General features: G+C 48.4%; 4 protein-coding genes across 4 annotated transcripts; 2 read left to right on the top strand and 2 right to left on the bottom strand.

Moving 5' to 3' along the window:
- Window positions 1-595: 595 nt before the first annotated feature.
- On the top strand, window positions 596-1,836 carry ABOM_000415 (pfkB family carbohydrate kinase superfamily; the record flags this gene model as incomplete). The annotated part of the gene is made up of 3 exons (XM_022527545.1): window positions 596-725; window positions 791-985; window positions 1,115-1,836. Coding segments are annotated over 3 exons (1,047 nt in total), but the record flags the coding sequence as incomplete, so codon positions are not given.
- A 477-nt stretch (window positions 1,837-2,313) lies between these two features.
- Window positions 2,314-2,946, bottom strand: ABOM_000414 (DUF4291 domain-containing protein; the record flags this gene model as incomplete). Its single annotated transcript, XM_022527544.1, has 1 exon — window positions 2,314-2,946. The coding sequence occupies one exon, from the start codon at window positions 2,944-2,946 to the stop codon at window positions 2,314-2,316; it is 633 nt and encodes a 210-aa protein (XP_022394810.1).
- Window positions 2,947-8,355: 5,409 nt separating this feature from the next.
- ABOM_000413 (uncharacterized protein) lies at window positions 8,356-11,417 on the bottom strand (the record flags this gene model as incomplete). Its single annotated transcript, XM_022527543.1, has 5 exons — window positions 8,356-9,645; window positions 9,686-9,964; window positions 10,035-10,774; window positions 10,828-11,217; window positions 11,282-11,417. The coding sequence occupies 5 exons, from the start codon at window positions 11,415-11,417 to the stop codon at window positions 8,356-8,358; spliced, it is 2,835 nt and encodes a 944-aa protein (XP_022394809.1).
- Window positions 11,418-12,294: 877 nt separating this feature from the next.
- Window positions 12,295-16,918, top strand: ABOM_000412 (uncharacterized protein; the record flags this gene model as incomplete). The annotated part of the gene is made up of 4 exons (XM_022527542.1): window positions 12,295-12,670; window positions 12,768-13,391; window positions 13,498-13,718; window positions 13,790-16,918. 4 exons carry the CDS (start codon window positions 12,295-12,297, stop codon window positions 16,916-16,918), a joined length of 4,350 nt encoding a protein of 1,449 aa, XP_022394808.1.
- Window positions 16,919-19,125: the final 2,207 nt, after the last annotated feature.

Raw genomic sequence — 19,125 nt, 5'->3', positions numbered from 1 at the left:
TATGCAGAGTAGATACACAAATAGAAGGTACGGCACAACAGCGATGGCCGAGCGTCGGGCCAGCAAGAGACAGAGGATAGGCGCCACCAAAACAAAGAAGTCGATGCCAAGACGGAAGGATGCAGCATTAGTTGAAAGAACGCAGTAAAAACTGGATACCAAGGGGGGCTGGGCAATGAGCCCACAACGGAAGGCTACCAAGTGGAAGATATTCCAAGCAGAATGCTACGTGTGTGAATAACATTTGAGGGCCTCATAAACTAAAAAAGAGACTTGCACCAAAACCAGCTCCCATAGCTCAGTTGGTCTAGAGCATCAAGCTTATATGACCATTGTACTTTGTACTAGGTTGTATGCGTCTCTTGGAGGTCGACGGTTCGATCCCGCCTGGGAGCACTTTTTTTTTTTCTTAGCTTCCGGCAGACCAGGTAGGAAAGCGGACTACCAGAAGCTATTTTCCGGTATATATTGATCTTGATCCTCCTCAATCTGCTCTATTCTTTTCAACCCGATGTTCTGAAATCGTACATAAAGCATTCCATTCCTAAGTCTAGTTGCATAGCTTTTCCGTTCGTCCCAGTTTCTACGCGAATAGTTTAGCTCGTCGGACATCATGAACTTACATGACATCTCCTTCACCAGCCTTGGCTTAGTCGTACTCGACGAGATCCGCCTTCCCCATAGGAAGGCATTAACTGATATCCTGGGTGGTTCTGGCGCTTACGGTGGGCTTTCGTGTTTTGTACCTCATGAGAGTAATTGAATTGTTAATATCACATTGTCTTCATAGCCACGCTCGGTGCCCGGCTGTTTCTTCCTCATCCACGAAGCCATTCCTTAGGCTGGATGGTCCATGTAGGAAATGACTTTCCGAAACCCATCGAAGACCGTTTGCAAAACTGGGATGTAGCATTGGTCATAGAAAGGGAATCGAACCAGCCTTCGACTAGAGGCTTTCTTGAATACAAAGATACTACATTTGGACGTACGACATACCTTTCTTCATCACACTCTGGTTATTCCTTGGCCTACTGCCGACACAAGCTTCTCATCAACAGCTTCCTAGATATGTGGTCAACCCATACAAGTCACGCTAGCTAACAGGTGTTTCTAGCCAAGGAGTTTAAATACACAACGCCCATCCTCGCAACTGAGGATAGCAGCTTGAAGAACACGCCACTCCTGACATCCAGGGTATATCACTATCTTGAAACTCCCCAAAATATTACGGTCCGTCTCTCCAGTCTCCTTGCGCTTAGGGAAAAGGCAGGCGTGCCAGAGCGGCCATTCATTATCTGGGAACCTGCCCCATTCTCGTGTACCGTGGAAAATTTGCAGAGTTGCCTAGACGCCGTATGTATGGTTGATGTGTTCTCCCCAAATCACCTCGAATTAGCCGCACTATTTGGGCAATCGCGACCAGCCGTCGCAGACAAAGATAAGACCGAGGCTCAGGCACTGCGGTTCTTGGACAATGGTGTGGGCCGCGGCGGAAAGGGTACAGTAATTGTCCGAGCAGGTGAGCATGGCTGTCTCGTTATAACTCGCGATATGTCTCCTATCTGGCTACCGCCGTTCTATCGATCTAGACCTGGAGATAACCCGCACGCTAAGGTAGTCGATCCCACTGGCGCCGGTAATGCGTTTCTTGGGGCATTTGCCGCTGGGTATCTGCAGACGGGAAGTATCGTTGAGGCAGCTTGCTATGGCTCCGTTGGAGCTTCTTTCGCGGTGGAGCAGGTGGGTATGCCGGAGAGGAGTAACGATCGAGGGGAGGAAGTGTGGAACGGTGCCAACGTGCTCTCGAGATTGCATGAGTATCGCAAGACTATCTGACTCGCTGTTATTCATCGTCGACTTGACGACATGTGGTTAATGTATCGAGGACTGATGAAGAGTAAAAGCTCGGCTGTTGCGTCGCATGGAAGCTCACATATTTAATATCCAGTTGCTTTTGGTATGACGCTCATGGCTTACGTGCAAATACTGCGTAGGCCTCTCTGGCTACGAATCCATAACCTTCAGTGAGCACTTGGTGAACATAACCTTTTCCTACCAGCCGCTTTTGGGGTTACATTCTCCCTCTTTCTTCTCTTCTCATTTCTATTTTTCTTCTTCTGTTCGCTAGGGTCCTGGATCCCTTAGATCAAGCAATTGAACCTCTTTGTGAGAAGAGCCTAGTATTCCATCTTATAACGTTCTGGTTTTCTTTGGACAAAGAGCTGTTGTTATCGCCACCAACCAAGACTCCCTCAACATGCCAACCACTATGATTATATTCTGCAGAAGAACAACCAAACATTTGATGCGGTATTACGTCGCTTGTAAGATGTCTCGCAGCTCCTCCGACAGAGGATAAATACATTCGACCGGAAGAAGAGCTTCCGCATCTTCGACATCCCCCCTATCCAGGGCCCTCTTGACATCCCCCATCAGACCCGTCACGTCCGTGATGGAAACGATCCACTCATCCACGTATCGCTCAACCGCCTCCCCACTGAGCCCAATCTGAATCGATCGATGTCTTAGTGGCCGGTGCCACAGATCTCGCTCCGGATCCCACTGGACACGGACCGGACTCTCCCGGAGACGCTGACGCCACTCGTCTTGCTCTTGGGCCTGGGCGCCAGGCACATGACTGAGGCAGGATCTTCTCAGGGCCCATTCGAAGCCTTCGCGCGTTATCTCGATCGCCAAAACACGTTCTTGGTTCGGTTTGGTGGCCCAGCCACAGCGGTAAGCCATCCAGAGGAAGGACGGCTTGATCCAGGTCATGCGCGTGCGGGAGAATGGAGGGACGAATTTCTGGGCCCTCCGAGCAGGTTCGGCGATTTCGGGGGAGAAGGCTTGGTAAATAGTGATCGTGGATCCAGTGGACTTTGCACGGATCGCTCGGACGGGTTGGGGTTGGGGGGGTTGGGTTCTTCGGAGCCATTCTCTCTTCATTTTACATCTGTAGTCCCAGCTGATAATGTATTCGATCTTCGTCTGTTGGGAGCCAAGCTACAACGCCGGGAGAAGAACGATCAGTACCAGACAGCCTGATCGATGTCACGGGATCGCTTTTTCTTTTCACACAAGTTACGGAGCCGCATGGATCTTGGACGATCCGCACATATTTTTTTTTACGGAAAGAATGAGAACGCGGTTTGCAGGAGAATGAGTCGATGGATTCATGTCTGTGGGGCACAAGGCTGACTCATAGGAAGAATCACTCGTATTCCATCTGCCGCAGAGGGAGTGCCTCGTAATCATCGAGCGGACGTTGCACTGTTATTCTTTGGGCCATTGCCGCTCCACCGAAATTCCTCCAGGGCCATCGCACCTTGTCGGCCAAAGCACGTCAGGAGACTATCTAGAGTGCCAATCACCTCGTCTATGGCTCTTTCGTTAGCACCAGCATCCATCGAGAAGTTGGGGTCCAGATAGGAGACTCACTGAGATCGATGGAGTATTCGACGTGCGGTTCGTCTTGGATACATAACCATTCGTTAATATTGAACAAAAAGCACCCTTATCAAGCGGGAAGACTTACCGGCCACTCTACACTTACATGTCATCGTCCCCGGTTTCTGGCCGGCGGCGCACCAGGTGCAGTAGGCGCCCTCGAATGCCCTTCCCCTATTCGAAGTATTAATAACCCACTCGGAATCAACCCAGAAGGTTCGACAAACAGAGCCTTTGCATGCAACCCCTTCGAGGGGGAATAGCCCAAGCATGTATCCAACCCCAGTTCGCTTTTTTTCTCGCCGTATGGGCCGGTGCATGTTGCCGACAGCTTGGGGCTGACATAGAGACTACGGTGCTCTAGTAGGAGAGAGATATCATGGCATGCATCCATAAATCCAAACCGCGCGCTCACATCGGCGACAGCCAAAGCTGCCAACGGCAAGAAAACAAGAAGCCTGAATCGATACATGGCTCCAGGTGGAACATCAACCAAACCAACAGTGATCTTGTAGGAAGTGGAATGTTATATGGATCTACGGGTCCTTTTATACCTACTATGTATGGCCTTGGTAGCGATCAAAAGGCTGTGTCGGCTTAAACTTCGGCGATGTCCCGTCCCAAGACAGGGCGCTTGGTTCGAGTCGGGCAAAGTAGTCAAGGTGGGCGAGTCGGGCAAGCCGGGCAACTTGGGTGAGAGTAAGATCTATATATAGTGTATTGGTATGATCTCTAGTACGTGAATTCGTTACTGTATTTGAATTTTTGATGTCGTTTGGCCTCGCATTAGCGTAAACCCGCGCAGTGATGGGATACCCAGGGGTTATCAAACCGTCTCCTGTCAACCAGGAAGGAGGCTATAGCTTTCGGATCACAACGTCAATGTAGATTCTTGTCCCAAAAGTCATTGTATCCATATTCAGTCTATCTACTTCAGCTCCCCCGTAGCACCGTCGATGTTACACGCTTTACAGAATCCTTTTGAAAACAGCCATGCAGAGCCGCATACTACCAGGGCCATCGGAAATCACTCTAAAAGAAGACATTAATACTATACTGGTTAAGCCTTTAGGGAAGAGATGGACACTTACAAATTCACCGCTTTGTCCAAGGCAACCCAGGTATCCCGAATTGCTGTAAACCACTTGATCTGTAGGCCAGTTGTCAATAGGGGCACGCAACCTGAGCTTCGAGTCAAGAAGGAACTTACTGAGATCAATCGGATAAGAACGGCGAGCTAGATTGGAAAAAAAACAAAAAAAAAAAAAGGGGTAAGTATCAGAAGGAATATTCTTCAACATGGTAAACTTACTCTCGCCATAGAAACACCTCATTAGTGCTGGGGCATATTTACTATGTATCCCGTCAGGGTTGAGGGTGGCGTTTTGACAATGCTCTGTAAATGCATTTCCACTTCATGGAGTTATTCAAGATATTCCCAAAGCTGTTACCAGATTCAAAACTTCTCACATACCCTATTTTTGGTTGTAATCCACCATCCTCACTGAAGGCCAGACACCAGTCCAGTTGCAACATGGATGGTATATGGTTTCCCTCCTCGTCGAAACACAATGCTATCAGCCGGGCTGACTCGCCTTGTGGGTGTTCCACAGTCATCATGTCGCACTTGTCATAAAAGCCACCCTTGAGTCTTTCCGTACTCGGGGGATCAAGAGCGGCCGGGGCTCGATGGCTGTCGCCCTTTCGACCAAAGCAGCCCAGGTGACCCTCATCATCAACATAAACGGTTCCCACTATAGGACTTTCGTTAGTAGGGTTACACTGCCAGGACTTGGGTTAAGATAGGAGACCGATTAAGATTAAAGTCGACAGTAGTATTATCTAAAGTATTTATATATCTATCAGTACCAGAAGACATCTTTCTCAAAGGAGGAAACTTACGCAATCCACAAGAACAGTGAATACTAGTAGTATCTCCGCCGTCAAGGTCGCAGTAGGGACATTCTGCTCCATATCCATCCCCCCTTACTAAAGGTTATTTAAGCGGTTCACAAAGCTGCTAATGGATTCAAGGCTTCTCACATACTCTTGTTGTGGTTGTATATGGTCGGCGACCCAGCTGAAATAGTGATCCAAATCTAAGAAACTCGTAGTGTATCTTCCATCATATCCATAACAAGGCGCAGTTATGGTGCTTGGCCCATGGTCCATTTTCGTCGAGAGTATCACAAGCTCGTGACAACCACCCAAAAGCGCATCCTTATAGATACGATTGTTAGCCACGGCAGTCTTGTTTGCTTTGCCACCCTTGGGTTCCTCGGTAGTCGGAATATCCTGAGGCTTTGGGGGTGGCCCGTGTTCTCCCTTTAGGCCAAAACAGCTCAGAACACCATCATCATTATGGACGGTTCCATCTATGGGCCTTCCATTAGTAGGGGTACACAGCCAGGATTTGGGATCACGATAGGAGACATACTGAGATCCAAATGGGCAGAAGTTGCTACTACGTAACCGCTCACGAGATCAGTAAGATCTGAAGACATATTGATCAAGAAAGGAAACGTACCAGCCTTTTTGCTGAAACATATACACCTCGTGCTTGAACCAGGTTGTCCGGAAGGTAGCCTGGAATAATTCCTGCAGCTATCACATTGTGCCGAAAATCCGTCCCCGCTGATTAAAAGTTATCAAAATATCCACAAAGTTATTGACAGATCCAAAGCTTCCCACATACTCCTTTTTTGGTTGTATGCTCAAGGTGTTCCCGTCGTTGATAGTAAAACATCCATCCAAGTCCAAATGGCTTTCCATTTGGCGTCCATCACGGTTTGGGCAAACGGCAGTCGCCCAGACTTTCCCATCTTTTGAATACTTTTGCACACTGACATTCGCGCAAGTAGAGTACACGCCATCAACCCCACCCTTTGGGAGCTCATCACCGGCCGCCAAAGCTGCCAGGAGAAAGAAGATAAGAGGTAGGAATCGATACATGGCAGCAGATGGAAGATGAACTAGTGAATATTTTGGAGCAAACAACAAGGTATTATGTACCTAAGTGTCCTTTTATATCTAGTTTGCCTCCTTCTCGGGAACTCCTCTACGGCCTTGGCAGTTATCCAAACGCCCGTTCGGCTTTTACCTTCGGGGCGCTTGGTTCTAGCCGGGCAAAGTAGACAATGTGGGCGAGTCGGGCAAGTCGGGCCATATCTATATTTGTATGATGTTTGGACCATCTAGAGGATTTTGATTAGGTAGCTAATTGGACTGCTTATACTCCCTAGGCTGTCACGATCTTCCAACCACATGGCAATGGAATAATGAATGATTAAGGCTGAAGGCTTAGCCAATGTAGCATACTATCCTACAGTGCTGCACCAAGGACTCTCTAAAAGGTTTAGCATTGGTAGTGCTACAAGGGCTTATAAAAAAGAAAGTAAACGGGTTTGACCAGAACATGCCCATCGTCGGCCCACTGAGAGATAGTCAACCCAGTACTCATGGCGGATCATCCTGTAAAGTATCAGCTCTGCACTAAGAGGAATGACAGTTTAGTTACTCTAGAAGACCTAGAAACTTACAGTACCACCAAATACTACTCTTCAGGCCGAAACAACTCATATAGCCATCATTATTGGAGATGGTTTGATCTAGAGGCCTTTTGTTAGTAGGGGGTGCACAGCCAGGATTTCAGGATGAGACAGGAGACAGACTAAGATCAATAGAGACAGAAACATCGCGATCTAAGTGTTTCATAAATCCATTAGTCCCAGACGAATGTATGAAGAGGGAAAACTTACTCTCGCCACACGTACACCTCAAGACTCCTCCATCAAGATCACAATAAGGACACTGTGCCCCAAATCCTTTCCCGCTTATTATCGAAAGTTAGTGAAAAGAAAATACCTATAAAGCTGCTGATAGATCTGAAGCTTCTCACATACTCTTTCTCTGGCCTTATATGATCGGTATCCCAGCTGAAACACCAATCCAATTCCAAGCGCTGTAGAAATTTATCGCCACCTTGTCCTAGACAGGCTCCGTGCAGCCAGCATGGCCCGCCAAAGCCATTGAAGTCCTTGCTCGGATAGTTAACCCGGACATCAGAACAAGTGTTCAAAAACCCACCCTGGTTGTAATCAACGGTAGTCTTGTTATCTTTGCCACTCTTGGGTTCTTCGGTAATCTGAGGATTCTGTGAGGGCTCATTGGCAGCTTTGGCTACCAGGGGCAAGAAAAGAAGAGCTGAGAATAGCTGCATAACTTCTCTGTGAAAGGTAGACCGACGGTTACTTTGTAAAGCATCTGTCGAAGAGCTAAACTCCAGGCGGTCCTCTTGTGGCCTATTTAAGCTATTCTCAGTGGATCACCCCAAAGCTCTCATTTTGTCCGGTCAAGGAATGAGTCCTTTCTCCTCGAGGACGGCACAAGACGGCGCGCTTTGTTCTGGTCGGGCAAGTTGGGCAAACGCCCAGGCGTTCAAGCCACGCCTAGATCTTTAATATCAAGGGCATTTTCAAAGACCCTAGGACTTAATTATGCATGATAATGTTCGCAGCAAAGATGCTTCGTTGAGGTCATTTTGGAATACGATAAGATACCAGTATACTATCTATATTTGTGCATATGTATTTCAAGGAAAACAGGCTGTCTCTCGGCATATTCGCCCGGTATAATTCCTCTAGCTTGAGAGTTTAGCGTACTTCCCAAATCACCAGACAGATAAAGCCCTTTCTTGAATTGGTCCCAAAGGATACATGTGGTAGCTCCAGTTGACTCAGGACATATTCGTGAGGCTGCTATTATATTTGGTCACAATGTCTGCTTCATTTGCACGTTCTAAATTTCTAGCCACGATACGATTATTCCACGTCCATATGAATATCTAGACCGAGCTCCTCCGTTGTCCAACATTTCATTCAAGATACATCCCGGCTAAGGGTGCACGACCTAGAGGTGCACCGGACATTGCAGAGTTTTGTCCGAGCAAACACAAACAGGTTCGCTGTTCGTTGGTGTACACTGTAGATTGGAGGTGCCCGTGCAGACACGATTTCTGGCCCTGCAACAACAGTTTCTCTCCCCCGTTGTCTCGTCGCGATAGTGGACAAGAGCATCTGGCGAATAAATCTGGGGATGCACATTTACCATGCGGGACTTTGTGACGTTCTTTGAGTCATAGCATGTAAGAGTGTCCTTTGTGCCATAACAAGTGCCCTCACCCTCTCCCCGGTATGCAATAACAGGGGCCTGAGCCTGTGGAGAGGTACATGGTCCTTTCGGAGGCCCACAATAGCCAAAACGAAGCTTGCCACGAGGGTCCGAATGTAAGGTTTGGCACCTAGGTCGAGTGCTATCAGGGCAGGGTGTGTTCAGCATACAGTCTGAAACACATAGTTTCCGCAATTCTGGCTCATATATGTCTTCAAATTTCTGGTTCTTATATATCACTTGGTGAACACAAACCATGACCGCCTTACATGAGCAACTGCCTCCAAGATCACAATCCTCTTTGTCCCAACAAGGCTTTCCTAGATGGTTTCTTGAACGTTCTGCGGCGTCTTGGATAAAGTTGGATTTGTCTTGTATGCTTTGGGGATGTTCATCGGATTGAGAGTCTGCCAGATTGGATAGAACACTGCTCGCAGTGTAAGGCTTTCCTGGCACTGAAGGATGAGTCGGCTGGGTATGCTCCGTCCTTGAGCCTTTGGCACAAAGTGCGGGATTCTGCCATATTGCGCCTGCAGCATACTTCCAGAGATTGGTATAGTTGTACCAGGTCTCGGGAACGAGGAATATCCTGCAGTCAGCGGCCTCATAGAGAAATTGTAAAGGAGTGGCGGAGGTGTCAGTGTGCCGGACCTGGTCTCGAAGATTGACTGTGGCGGTATTAATGAAGAACACATGTGCGCGGTTGGGTAAGTCCACATGCGCCGATTTGTCAATGCCTCGCGCCAGGCCGATGTCTTCATGTATATCCTCAGCCTTGTAAACTGCTGCACCACGGGTTCCACTTGGTGCCTGCATCGGCCCATAGCTGGGTTGGCCTCCGATTACAACGGTTCGCACTCCTGCTTCATGATGCATAAGTTCCATGAAAAGTGCACATGCCGACGAGCAGAGCCCGTCACTCAGGATAATGATGTCCTCAGGTTTATATGGCTGACCGTCATCATGGTCATCGATTTCAATTCCAGCCGCCCCCATGGTAAATAAGGTGCTTGATAAATTGTATTGCTCCTAGGCGCCCTCCGTCAGCACCGCGTGTTCCATCGAAGACGGGGTAGAAGGATTGGGTTTGGATACTTGCCTTCTTCGTAAAGCCATCTCCACGATAATGATCTGCTGGTCCGACAAAATCATCCCACGAGGTGAAGTTTCTTCCAGTATCTAGGTCCAGCCGGCCGGTTACCACCCACTCGTTAGCTATTAACTTGTGATACTCCGGATGGTCCATGGTGAGGTTTTGCCAGTAGGTTGTTAGGACAGAACCTAGAGCGTTTGCCATTGGATGAACGCGTCGACGACTACTTGCCCACGGCGTAATGGAAGGGAAAAACTATATGGAAACATGGGTCAGCTAGGATCAGAGACACAACAGAGCCGAGCGAGTTGCAGCGTTAACTCACTATCTTAAAGACTTCAAGTACTAACAAAGGGCTTCCACCTGGGTTCTGTTGTACGTCAATAACTACTTTCTTAAGGCCTGCGTTGGTGCTGCGTGCGAGGAATTTCTTAACTGTGTTGCTGAACGATTGGGGAGCATCGGTGGCAGCCACAAAATGCGGAATGCTAAGAACTGCTAAGGAGGCATCATGCAAGAAGTAACCTCTTAGAAGCGATCCCCCATTCCTAGTGTAGCTTGCCTCTATTACATCAGCTTTTGAGGGATATGCTGGGTTTTCAAAAGGAGTTAATTTGGGAGTTGATGTGTTCGATGAGATCACGACTCCTCGCTTGGAGATAGTCGTCGTGGATGCCGCCAGGCTTTCGTCGGATGACGCAGGATAGCCGCCTAGGACAAAAAGATTATAGAAGTCGTCCATCGTCTGCAGCGATCCATTGCCCTCCTGGCAGCAGAATGAAGCCTTCCAAGGAAGGGGGCCGAGCGTCGTACCGTTCTCGAACGTAAATGTAATGAAGTCTCCTGGGTAGGAGGTGGCAGCTCCGTGGAAGACCTCCCGTTTTCCTTGGATGTCCAATGCCGCACTTCGCATCAACATGTTCCAATCTGCATGAGGCTCAAGCTTTCCGATGGAGTTAACAGAAGCAAACTGCATCAGGTATTCAACGACATCCTGACCATTAACGGTTGCGATGGCTGACGGCTGCCAATGTAGACAACCCGTTTCGTTGGCGAATAAATCATCTGGAAGACGCTAATGTCAGCGACAGTTATCTTGAACTTCTCTGTGTATCTACCTGAGATGTAAACCTTGGGCAGCTCTACCCCGTCCAACGAAACAGACACGATGCTGTAAGGAGCTGCATATGTAAATCGGGACAGTGCGCCGCCGACGAGTGTAAGATGATCATCATGGGCAGCATGGATCAAGTGGTTCAGAGCCGTCTCAAAGGCATATTCATTGCGGAAGATATTATCATCAATATCACGTTGGAGTTGAGACAACCCGGCTACGAGGTCAACGGCCGGCTGCTGGTAGCTCTGTGGTGGATCAGCCAAATAGGCGAGAGTACTGTGGAATTGAACGATGTCGTTGAGATATTGGACAAGTTGACTGGCAATATCTGCGTGGAACGGAAGGCTCGTCAGACACTTGTAGGCTTGGCTCGCGTCGAATATAGACACTTCTAAGTAAATTGCTCATAATCAGCACCGAGAGTTATTATCTCGTTTGCTTCACGCATCACATACCCTCGTTATTCACAATTTCACCGCAAATGGTTGGGTTGGGAGTCATGGCACTGGTGGAAGATGTCGGCTGCTGCTGCCATGTCACCGCGAGCACCTGCATCAGCATGAGCACAAGTATGCCAATGATCTGCCGCATCATGAATCCTGATTGAAAATGTATTTTTTTTTTCCGTTTGGGGATAATTTAGATGCTTGTCTACTCAACGCCTTGGTATCAGGATTTATACCTTGTCGTGAGACGGCAGATGCGTTTGCTCCCTCAGATGATTCCACCTCAGCCCGCTCTCTTAGCATTTCCTCTTGATGCAACTTCTCTGAAGGTGTCAGCTCTTAGAATACTCAATCTGAATCATTTATTCGTCTGTGACCTCCTTTCCCAACCTTGGCAGGTCCCAAGAAGCCCCAAAGAAGCCCCCGGAGCACGGGATTGGAGATTCCCGGTTTGCAGAGTAGCAGACACTCAGCCTCGTCCGATGAGTCCGCCACAGCCAAAGACCCTAGTTTCAACCAAGACAAGTCTCATTATTGAAACTGAGCCAACAGCATGGCGCCTAACAATAAATAACGAGCACTCATTACTCATACGTTACCCAGGGGTGCTTTCAGCCTTGCTTTGCTGCCACAAACACATACGAGACACCAAAGGAAACCATACCGAATAAGGACACCGTACAGTATCTTGTCTTCATTCAGTCTCATGCTGTCACGGCCTGTCTATCCTGATGACTTCCAATCCTTACTACGTAAGGCAGGCCCATCTGACTATACTTACTACTTGCATACAGCACGAACTCTGAGGCCGGGAGTGCTCTTTCCTCATTCACAATCTTCTAAAGGTTCAGCATTGCTGGTGACCCCCTGAATCACTTCCATATGTTCCTAGGGCTTACTTGTTCCATAAGTGGCGGTCAGACATTACATTACCAATTCTTCTTCTTCATCCCCCTACTCCTTTTAGGACCTCTCTCCCATCCTGTCACAGTATTCCATCTTCACTTTGACTCTACCGCAGTATGGACAGCTCAAATCGCATTCTTCACACTCGCGACGCCTACACCGTCGGCTGGGTTTGTGTTCTGGACGCCGAGCAAAATGCCGCCAGGGCTCTCCTAGACGAACTGCACGTCTCTCCACCTACCCCCCACGATGAGAACGCATACATTGTCGGCCGCATGGGGAAGCACAACGTCGTCATTGCTAGACCTATCGGCCAAGGAAAAGCTAATGCTGCTGAAACTGCGGTGAACATGATCCGCACGTTTCCCCAGATCCGGTTTGGATTGATGGTAGGTGTTGGCGGGGGGGCCACAGACTCTCCTGACCCTTACATGGGAAAGAGAGATATTCGGCTCGGAGACGTTGTTGTCAGCAGGCCTCAGGGCAATCATGGTACGTTGGTGATCTAGGATTCTAGACTCCAGTCCCGCGCTGCCTAGAGCACCTTATCAAACCTGACTTGGCTAATGCGTGATTGGATATGATTTAGGCGGCATTATGCAGTACGATACGGGTAAAAAGTACCCTGAAGGGTACAAAATTATATCCCACCTGAACAAGCCGAAAAGTACTTTGATCACGGCGGCAAATACGCTCCAATCACATCACAACTTCAAGCAGGGGGGCATGAAATCGTATATACAGGAGGCGATCTCCAAGCTCCGGGATCTGGATATGCCATATTTTGGCTTTCCGGGTCGCGAGCATGACCTGCTGTTCCGGGCAGAGTATCGCCATTCTGACGAAGGTGAGGACTGCAGCAACTGTGACAGAACACAAATAGTCGATCGTGCCCCGCGACTGGAAGATGGTCCCTCCGTCCATTATGGGCTCATTGCATCTGCAGACCTCACTATGCAAGACCCGATGTTTCGGGATGAGCTTCGCAAATCCGAAAAAGTACTTTGTTTCGAGAAGGAAGCGGCGGGCCTGGTGGATCACTTCCCATGTCTTGCCATCCGGGGTATCTCGGACTATTCAGACACTCATAAGTGCAAGAAGTGGCAGCCGTATGCTGCTGTAACTGCTGCGGCTTATGCAAAGGATCTATTGGCGGTGATTCCCCCCAGGACACTCGCCGAGGATACGGCGGCGGCGAAAGACATCGAACAATGTACGTAGTATCCAGATGAGAGATGAAAGGGGGCAGCATCCCCCCCTGGTTTGAATAACAAGTAGACTGTACTAACAAAGGGCTCTGGTTGTATTCGCACATGAAGTAAAGGATGGATTCGACAAGATGAGCACGGCACTGGACACCAAATTCCGCCGTAAATTCCGGGATTGGCTCTCTAACTTGGATTTCAAAACCGAGCAGGAAGAGCTGTTTGGCAGATCCGTGCCAACGGGAAAGTGGCTTCTTGAATCCGATGTATTCAGGCGTTGGGTCGAAGGAAGTCGCTGGCAACTTCGATGTTACGGCGAGCCTGGCACAGGCAAGGTACGCCATCGGGCGGACGAGATCCCTCCAATATGTAATGATCGGTTTTACTGATTCATTTTATCGACCAGACCAATCTCTGTGCTATAGTGGTTCACCACCTCCAAAAGGCTTTTGAGTCACCAAAACCAGTCATCTACATATATCTAAGTGATGACGAATATATACGAGTCAACCAAACACCAGACCGCCTTCTGGGTAGCATGCTAAGGCAGCTAATCTCGTGTGATCCTAACGTCGATATTCCACCGAAGCTCATAGAGGCATACCAGAGTCGTAGCAACGGAGCACTTTCGACTAGAGAAATCATGAAGCAGACGTTCCAGGACTTAGTGGCCAAACAGGATCGCGTATATCTTATAGTTGACGGCCTGAATCAATGCTCCCCGGAGGTTTCAGAGCTTATCAAGGACTATGCCCTGGGGCTTGTTCAGGATGGCCTTCCCCTGAGCCTTCTTACCACCTCACTGGGTTACCGAGAAGTTGGCAAGGATATCTATTGCGATTACTGCGGCACAGAAAACCCTCGCATTTATTTTCATTGTGATTGCAACGGTGGAGAATTCGACCTATGCCTGAATTGCAAAAAGGCAAAAATCACCTGTCCCCAGAACCATGAGGGCGAGGAGCTTTATGACACCGTACGGATGGAGGTACGCGCTCAAGATTACGAGCTCGAACAGTTCTGTCGTGAGATGATCAATCAGGCATGCAAGACGGGCCGCGATCGACGGGATGAGCGCGTGCATCCGTCACCGAAGTACAACCCAAGAGGCGTTGCACGGTACCTGCGCAATAAGAGCAAGCTGGTCGATGAAGTGTGCTGGAGAATTGCAACAAGCGCACAGGGCAAGTTTATCGTTGCACAAATTTGGGTCCAGGATTTACTCGAAAGGCACAAGGAGCCAGAGAACGATGACGATTTGCTTAAAACCTTGGACTGCATACCACTCGAACCTTTGGCCGCGTACGTTAATGAACGGATGGAGAAGCTTGAGAGATACAAAACAGAAAGCGAGCTAAACGTAGCAATCATGACACTCTCCCTGATAATGTCGGCTTGTCGGCCTTTAAATCTGCTACAGTTACAGCATGCGTTGGCCCTCAACAGCGTCTCGGGCCTGATCGTAGAGGCAAACCTAGACAAAAGAACTTTCATCCTGAAATCAGCAAACGGGCTAGTCACCGTTCAAAAGGGCGACGAACCACACTCTATCGTACGACTTTTCCACAGTACCTTGCCGAGCGTCCTCGCTGAGCGTGGCCGTTATCCAACTTTAAAGCGTGCGGAGTACGAGATGGCGAAGCTTTGCCTGAAGTACTTACAGGACGAGCAGTCCTTGAAACACTATGGGAATATCACGGCGTATCCTTTTCTGGCCTACGCTCTTGAATTTTGGGGAGACCACGTTCGCAAAGCGAATGATCTACGGATTGAGACGGCAGCGGTTCAGTTCCTCAAAGATCCTGTTCGTTTTGCATGGCTCATACAAGCAGTCGCTAAGTGTTGTCCAAATGTATCTGAGGAGTGGATTCATGAAGCTATGGGCGTTCTTCACCTTTGTGCTTGGTTCGGTTTATCCAATATGGTCAATCTCCTGATTGTTGAAAACCATGATGTCGGCATACGTGATCCTAAATACAGTCGTACCCCCTTACGATACGCTTGCCTCAATGGTCATGTCGAGACGGTAGCAGAATTATTGAAACACAACACCCCAGTAGAGGAGGAGGCAGTAGTCGACGCTATGTGTGGTTTAACTTGTGAGGATCGTCCTCAGTGCGAGCAGGAGAGACGGCAAAGGATTGTTGAAGGGCTTCTGGAGACAGGCAATATCAATACCAATGCCAGATTGGGCTCGAAGAGCCGAACGGTCCTCATGCTTGCAGTGGGACACGGTCATTATGACTTCGTCAACGTGTTCCTGAGCCATAAATCGATCAACGTCGACACTCAGGATTCAAATGGCTTTACTGCATTATCGTTTGCGTTATATGCAGAAGAAGGCGTTACTATCGGCATGATCGATACTGTGGCAGACCATGTATACATTCCACCTTACAAATTTATCAACGACATCCGCTACGAGAAATACAGGTGCCAAGGGCTTGTCAAATTGTTATTGCGAAAGGGTGCTAACCCAAACATGAGAGACAACGCCGGTAACTCGACCCTGATATGGGCTATCAGACTGGGCGCGCTGGATGCTGTACAAGCCCTCCTCGAGTGCGAGCTGTTAGACCCACAAGCTGAAAAGGGGCTTATCCACACAGCGAGCGCAATGGGACACCCAGAGATTATCCATTTGCTCCACTCGGCCCTTTCGCGGAGTAACAAGATCCATGTCTGTAACATAAACACCCGAGACGAACGCGGACTAACACCACTACACTATGCTAGCCTTTCGAACAGCGCACGTGCAGTTGAAGTGACAGAGATGCTGCTCGAGCTAGGCGCAGATCCCAACCTCACAGACGCCAGGGGCTGTACACCTTATATGATGGCTTCGCTACTTCAACAGACACAAGTCATAGAGGTGCTACAGAGCAAAACCAAATCACTCAATTGGGAAACCAGAAGCATGTTGGATCTTCCTGCTTTGACCCTCGCCAAACATGGCCATTGGGAATTGCTTCGAGACGTAATTACCTCCGGGAGGACTGACCTTACATACAAATGCATGTTGAGTGGTGATACCCTGCTACACATGGCAACGACAGCCAATGAAATTGATACTTTGCGCTTACTTCTCAGCAAATTCAACGTGCGACCAGACATTGCAATCAACGAGCAAGGACGTACGCCACTGCATCTAGCGAGCAGTGTGGAAATCGCCACAATATTAGTCGAGAACGGCTGCCATATCGACTCAACAGATTTCAATAATGATACACCATTGGACATTGCGCGTCGACGGCCCCGAGCCCATGATGTCGCTGATTATCTTGAAAATGCGCTAAAGATGTTCGGGCAAAAGCACGATATGGAGATATGGGGGCAAAAGACTAAAGGTGGAATTGGGACACTGTCGAGCGAGCTCACTGTGACTGGTCATGATCGTGGCTTGACTTCGAGCAACTCGCCTGCTTGGACAGTGCGACTGAAGCGTTGTAGCCTCCAGCTACTGCTAGGTACCCTTCCTTTACTTGTAATGTATGTAGTAGTCCTCAGTGCTAGAATTGTTTCCCTGTTGCAATAGAAATCGAGTCTTCTTTGGAAATCCTAACGCCCCTTTTCCGATCTATTTCTCAATGGTTGAAATGAACTGTTCCATATCACCTGTAACCTTTCGATTACAGGATATGTTCCATTGCAGCTGAGCGTCGTATCCCACTAGGCAGGAATATTGGGTTTTCAATAACTGGACTTTTATCGTTGAAGGCCTTAAGAATAAGGCCTGCATGGTGAACCGTGATCTGGGAAGCCGTCACTCACTAACCGCCTTGATGATTTCTTTGTGTAAGTCGAAAGTTCTACGGTTAAGTGGTAATACCACAGGCGCAGGAACAATCCAATGATCAAATACTATGAATGATTACGTGGTGGAGCGAAGCGAACCAACTTAAAAGCATTATAGTACTGGCCAGTGCGTACTCAGGGGGCTGTGTGAAAGTATCTGGATGCTGATTTTGTTAAAGATTACGTTAGTTCTACCAGTCATAATTGTCTCAGGCACCATTATACTGCCACGTGATATTATAAGTCAACCTTGCTTGTGGTGTCACGTGCTGTGTTGTTGATGCCTGAGGCACCAGGTGTGCCAATGTCCAGTCACTTGAGCGAGCAGCCCCGAGCATGGGGGTTCTTTATCGACAAGGGTAAACAAAGGTACTCTATATCTATTAGGACACAGCCACTATTAAGCCAACTTATAGAGCAGTTGTTAACTAGCATCAACAGCCTACAAACTCCTGCAGCCGTGGCCTCGGTTTTCCCTCTATGTTCCTCAAAATCAGAAAACCTTTAATTTCACACACAATAACGGCGAGTATACTGCTGTTGAGTTGGGTCGGTAAGCTCATGTATGCCAGGCGAGAGAGATGCCTGCCAACCTTGCGCCGAAAAACTCTGTCATGTTTGGAATGCCGATAAAGCAGGATGTGAGAGTCATCAAAAAGGCAAAAAAGGAAAGAGCTTTTCCCCCGGCGACCTCTCGGCTATAGAGAAGATTCCATGGCAGCCAAGCGCCATATCCAACTAGACCATCGGGGTTTGCTGGTTAAGACTTCTTAGCTTTTTAATGCACTATAATGGGCACATTCATTCTGTTGCCAAAACATCAACTCTTGGGGTTGGCCTTTATCGATAACTGATAAGCTTGCGATAAGCGATATACGACGTAAATATGGATCCCAACATTCACCAATATATCACTTGGGACCGTCGAGTTTTCTATCTGGTTTGGGGTTTTCAATTTTGTGACTGACTCTAGTAGTTACCGTTATTGAATTTAGGGGTTGGTTACTATACTAAAGTCTGTGGTCTGCTTATGGGGGTTCGGTCTCATTCAGGTGAAATGGTCACTACAAGATATATATTCAAACCGGGGGGGGGGGGGGTATACTGACTGCAGGGAGATTGAGTCAGCCAACCGCGAAAGTCACCCTACTCAAAACTGGACAAGCCTTATAGATATTGAGGAACCACGCACCGAGCGATACACGTCTGTCTCGTCCAAGAAGGGGTTATAATTTAACAAAAACCTCATTATCTCACGACGACTACGGTATTTGCGCAAACGCTTGCGCCTTTCATGTGTGTCCTCTGTACAGCTTATGTAGTGACGCCGATTACAAATGATCGAGCATTCGTCAAACAAGCATCTAAAGACAAAAACTATCCTTCACTATCACTTCACCTGACCACAGCGACTACAGATTATAGCTACGTAGGTCCTAAGTAGTCCGACGCATATCGGCATACCGAGACTCGGCCCGATGGGGACTGGAGGCCATTTGGCATCAGACACGCACGACATAGCTAACAGCGAGCCGAAAAAGGCCTGATGCCGAGAACAAAACTACGTAGATGAAAGTGGATTGGGCATCTCTTTCCGAGCGAGCACGTCGACCAATCGCCATTCGCAGCCAGAATCGGAACAGCAAGACTAATGCTAAGCTATGGATGAACAAGCGGAGCCTTGAAAACTCTTCCTCGCTGTTCATTTGCTAACAGACCACAAGCGCGCAGGCAAACAAGCCAAACACACATGACCTCGCTTCCCACTAGCGCACGCACTAGCGATAGGCGTCGAGTATAAATACCGGCGGTTTCCCATTCATTTCGAAAATTAAGCGACTCTACGTAAGTTCCTCCCCTCCCTACATTTGGGATTTTCCAGCTCAAAACAATGAGCCCATTGAAGGATGATTACTAACGTTCCTGCCTACAGTTCAAAGAATCACT

The sequence above is a fragment of the Aspergillus bombycis genome, assembly GCF_001792695.1.
Source record: "Aspergillus bombycis strain NRRL26010 chromosome Unknown contig00001, whole genome shotgun sequence".
Taxonomy (NCBI): Eukaryota; Fungi; Ascomycota; class Eurotiomycetes; order Eurotiales; family Aspergillaceae; genus Aspergillus; species Aspergillus bombycis.
Note: the sequence above shows the minus strand (reverse complement) of the source record. Positions and strands in the feature narration are given on the sequence as shown.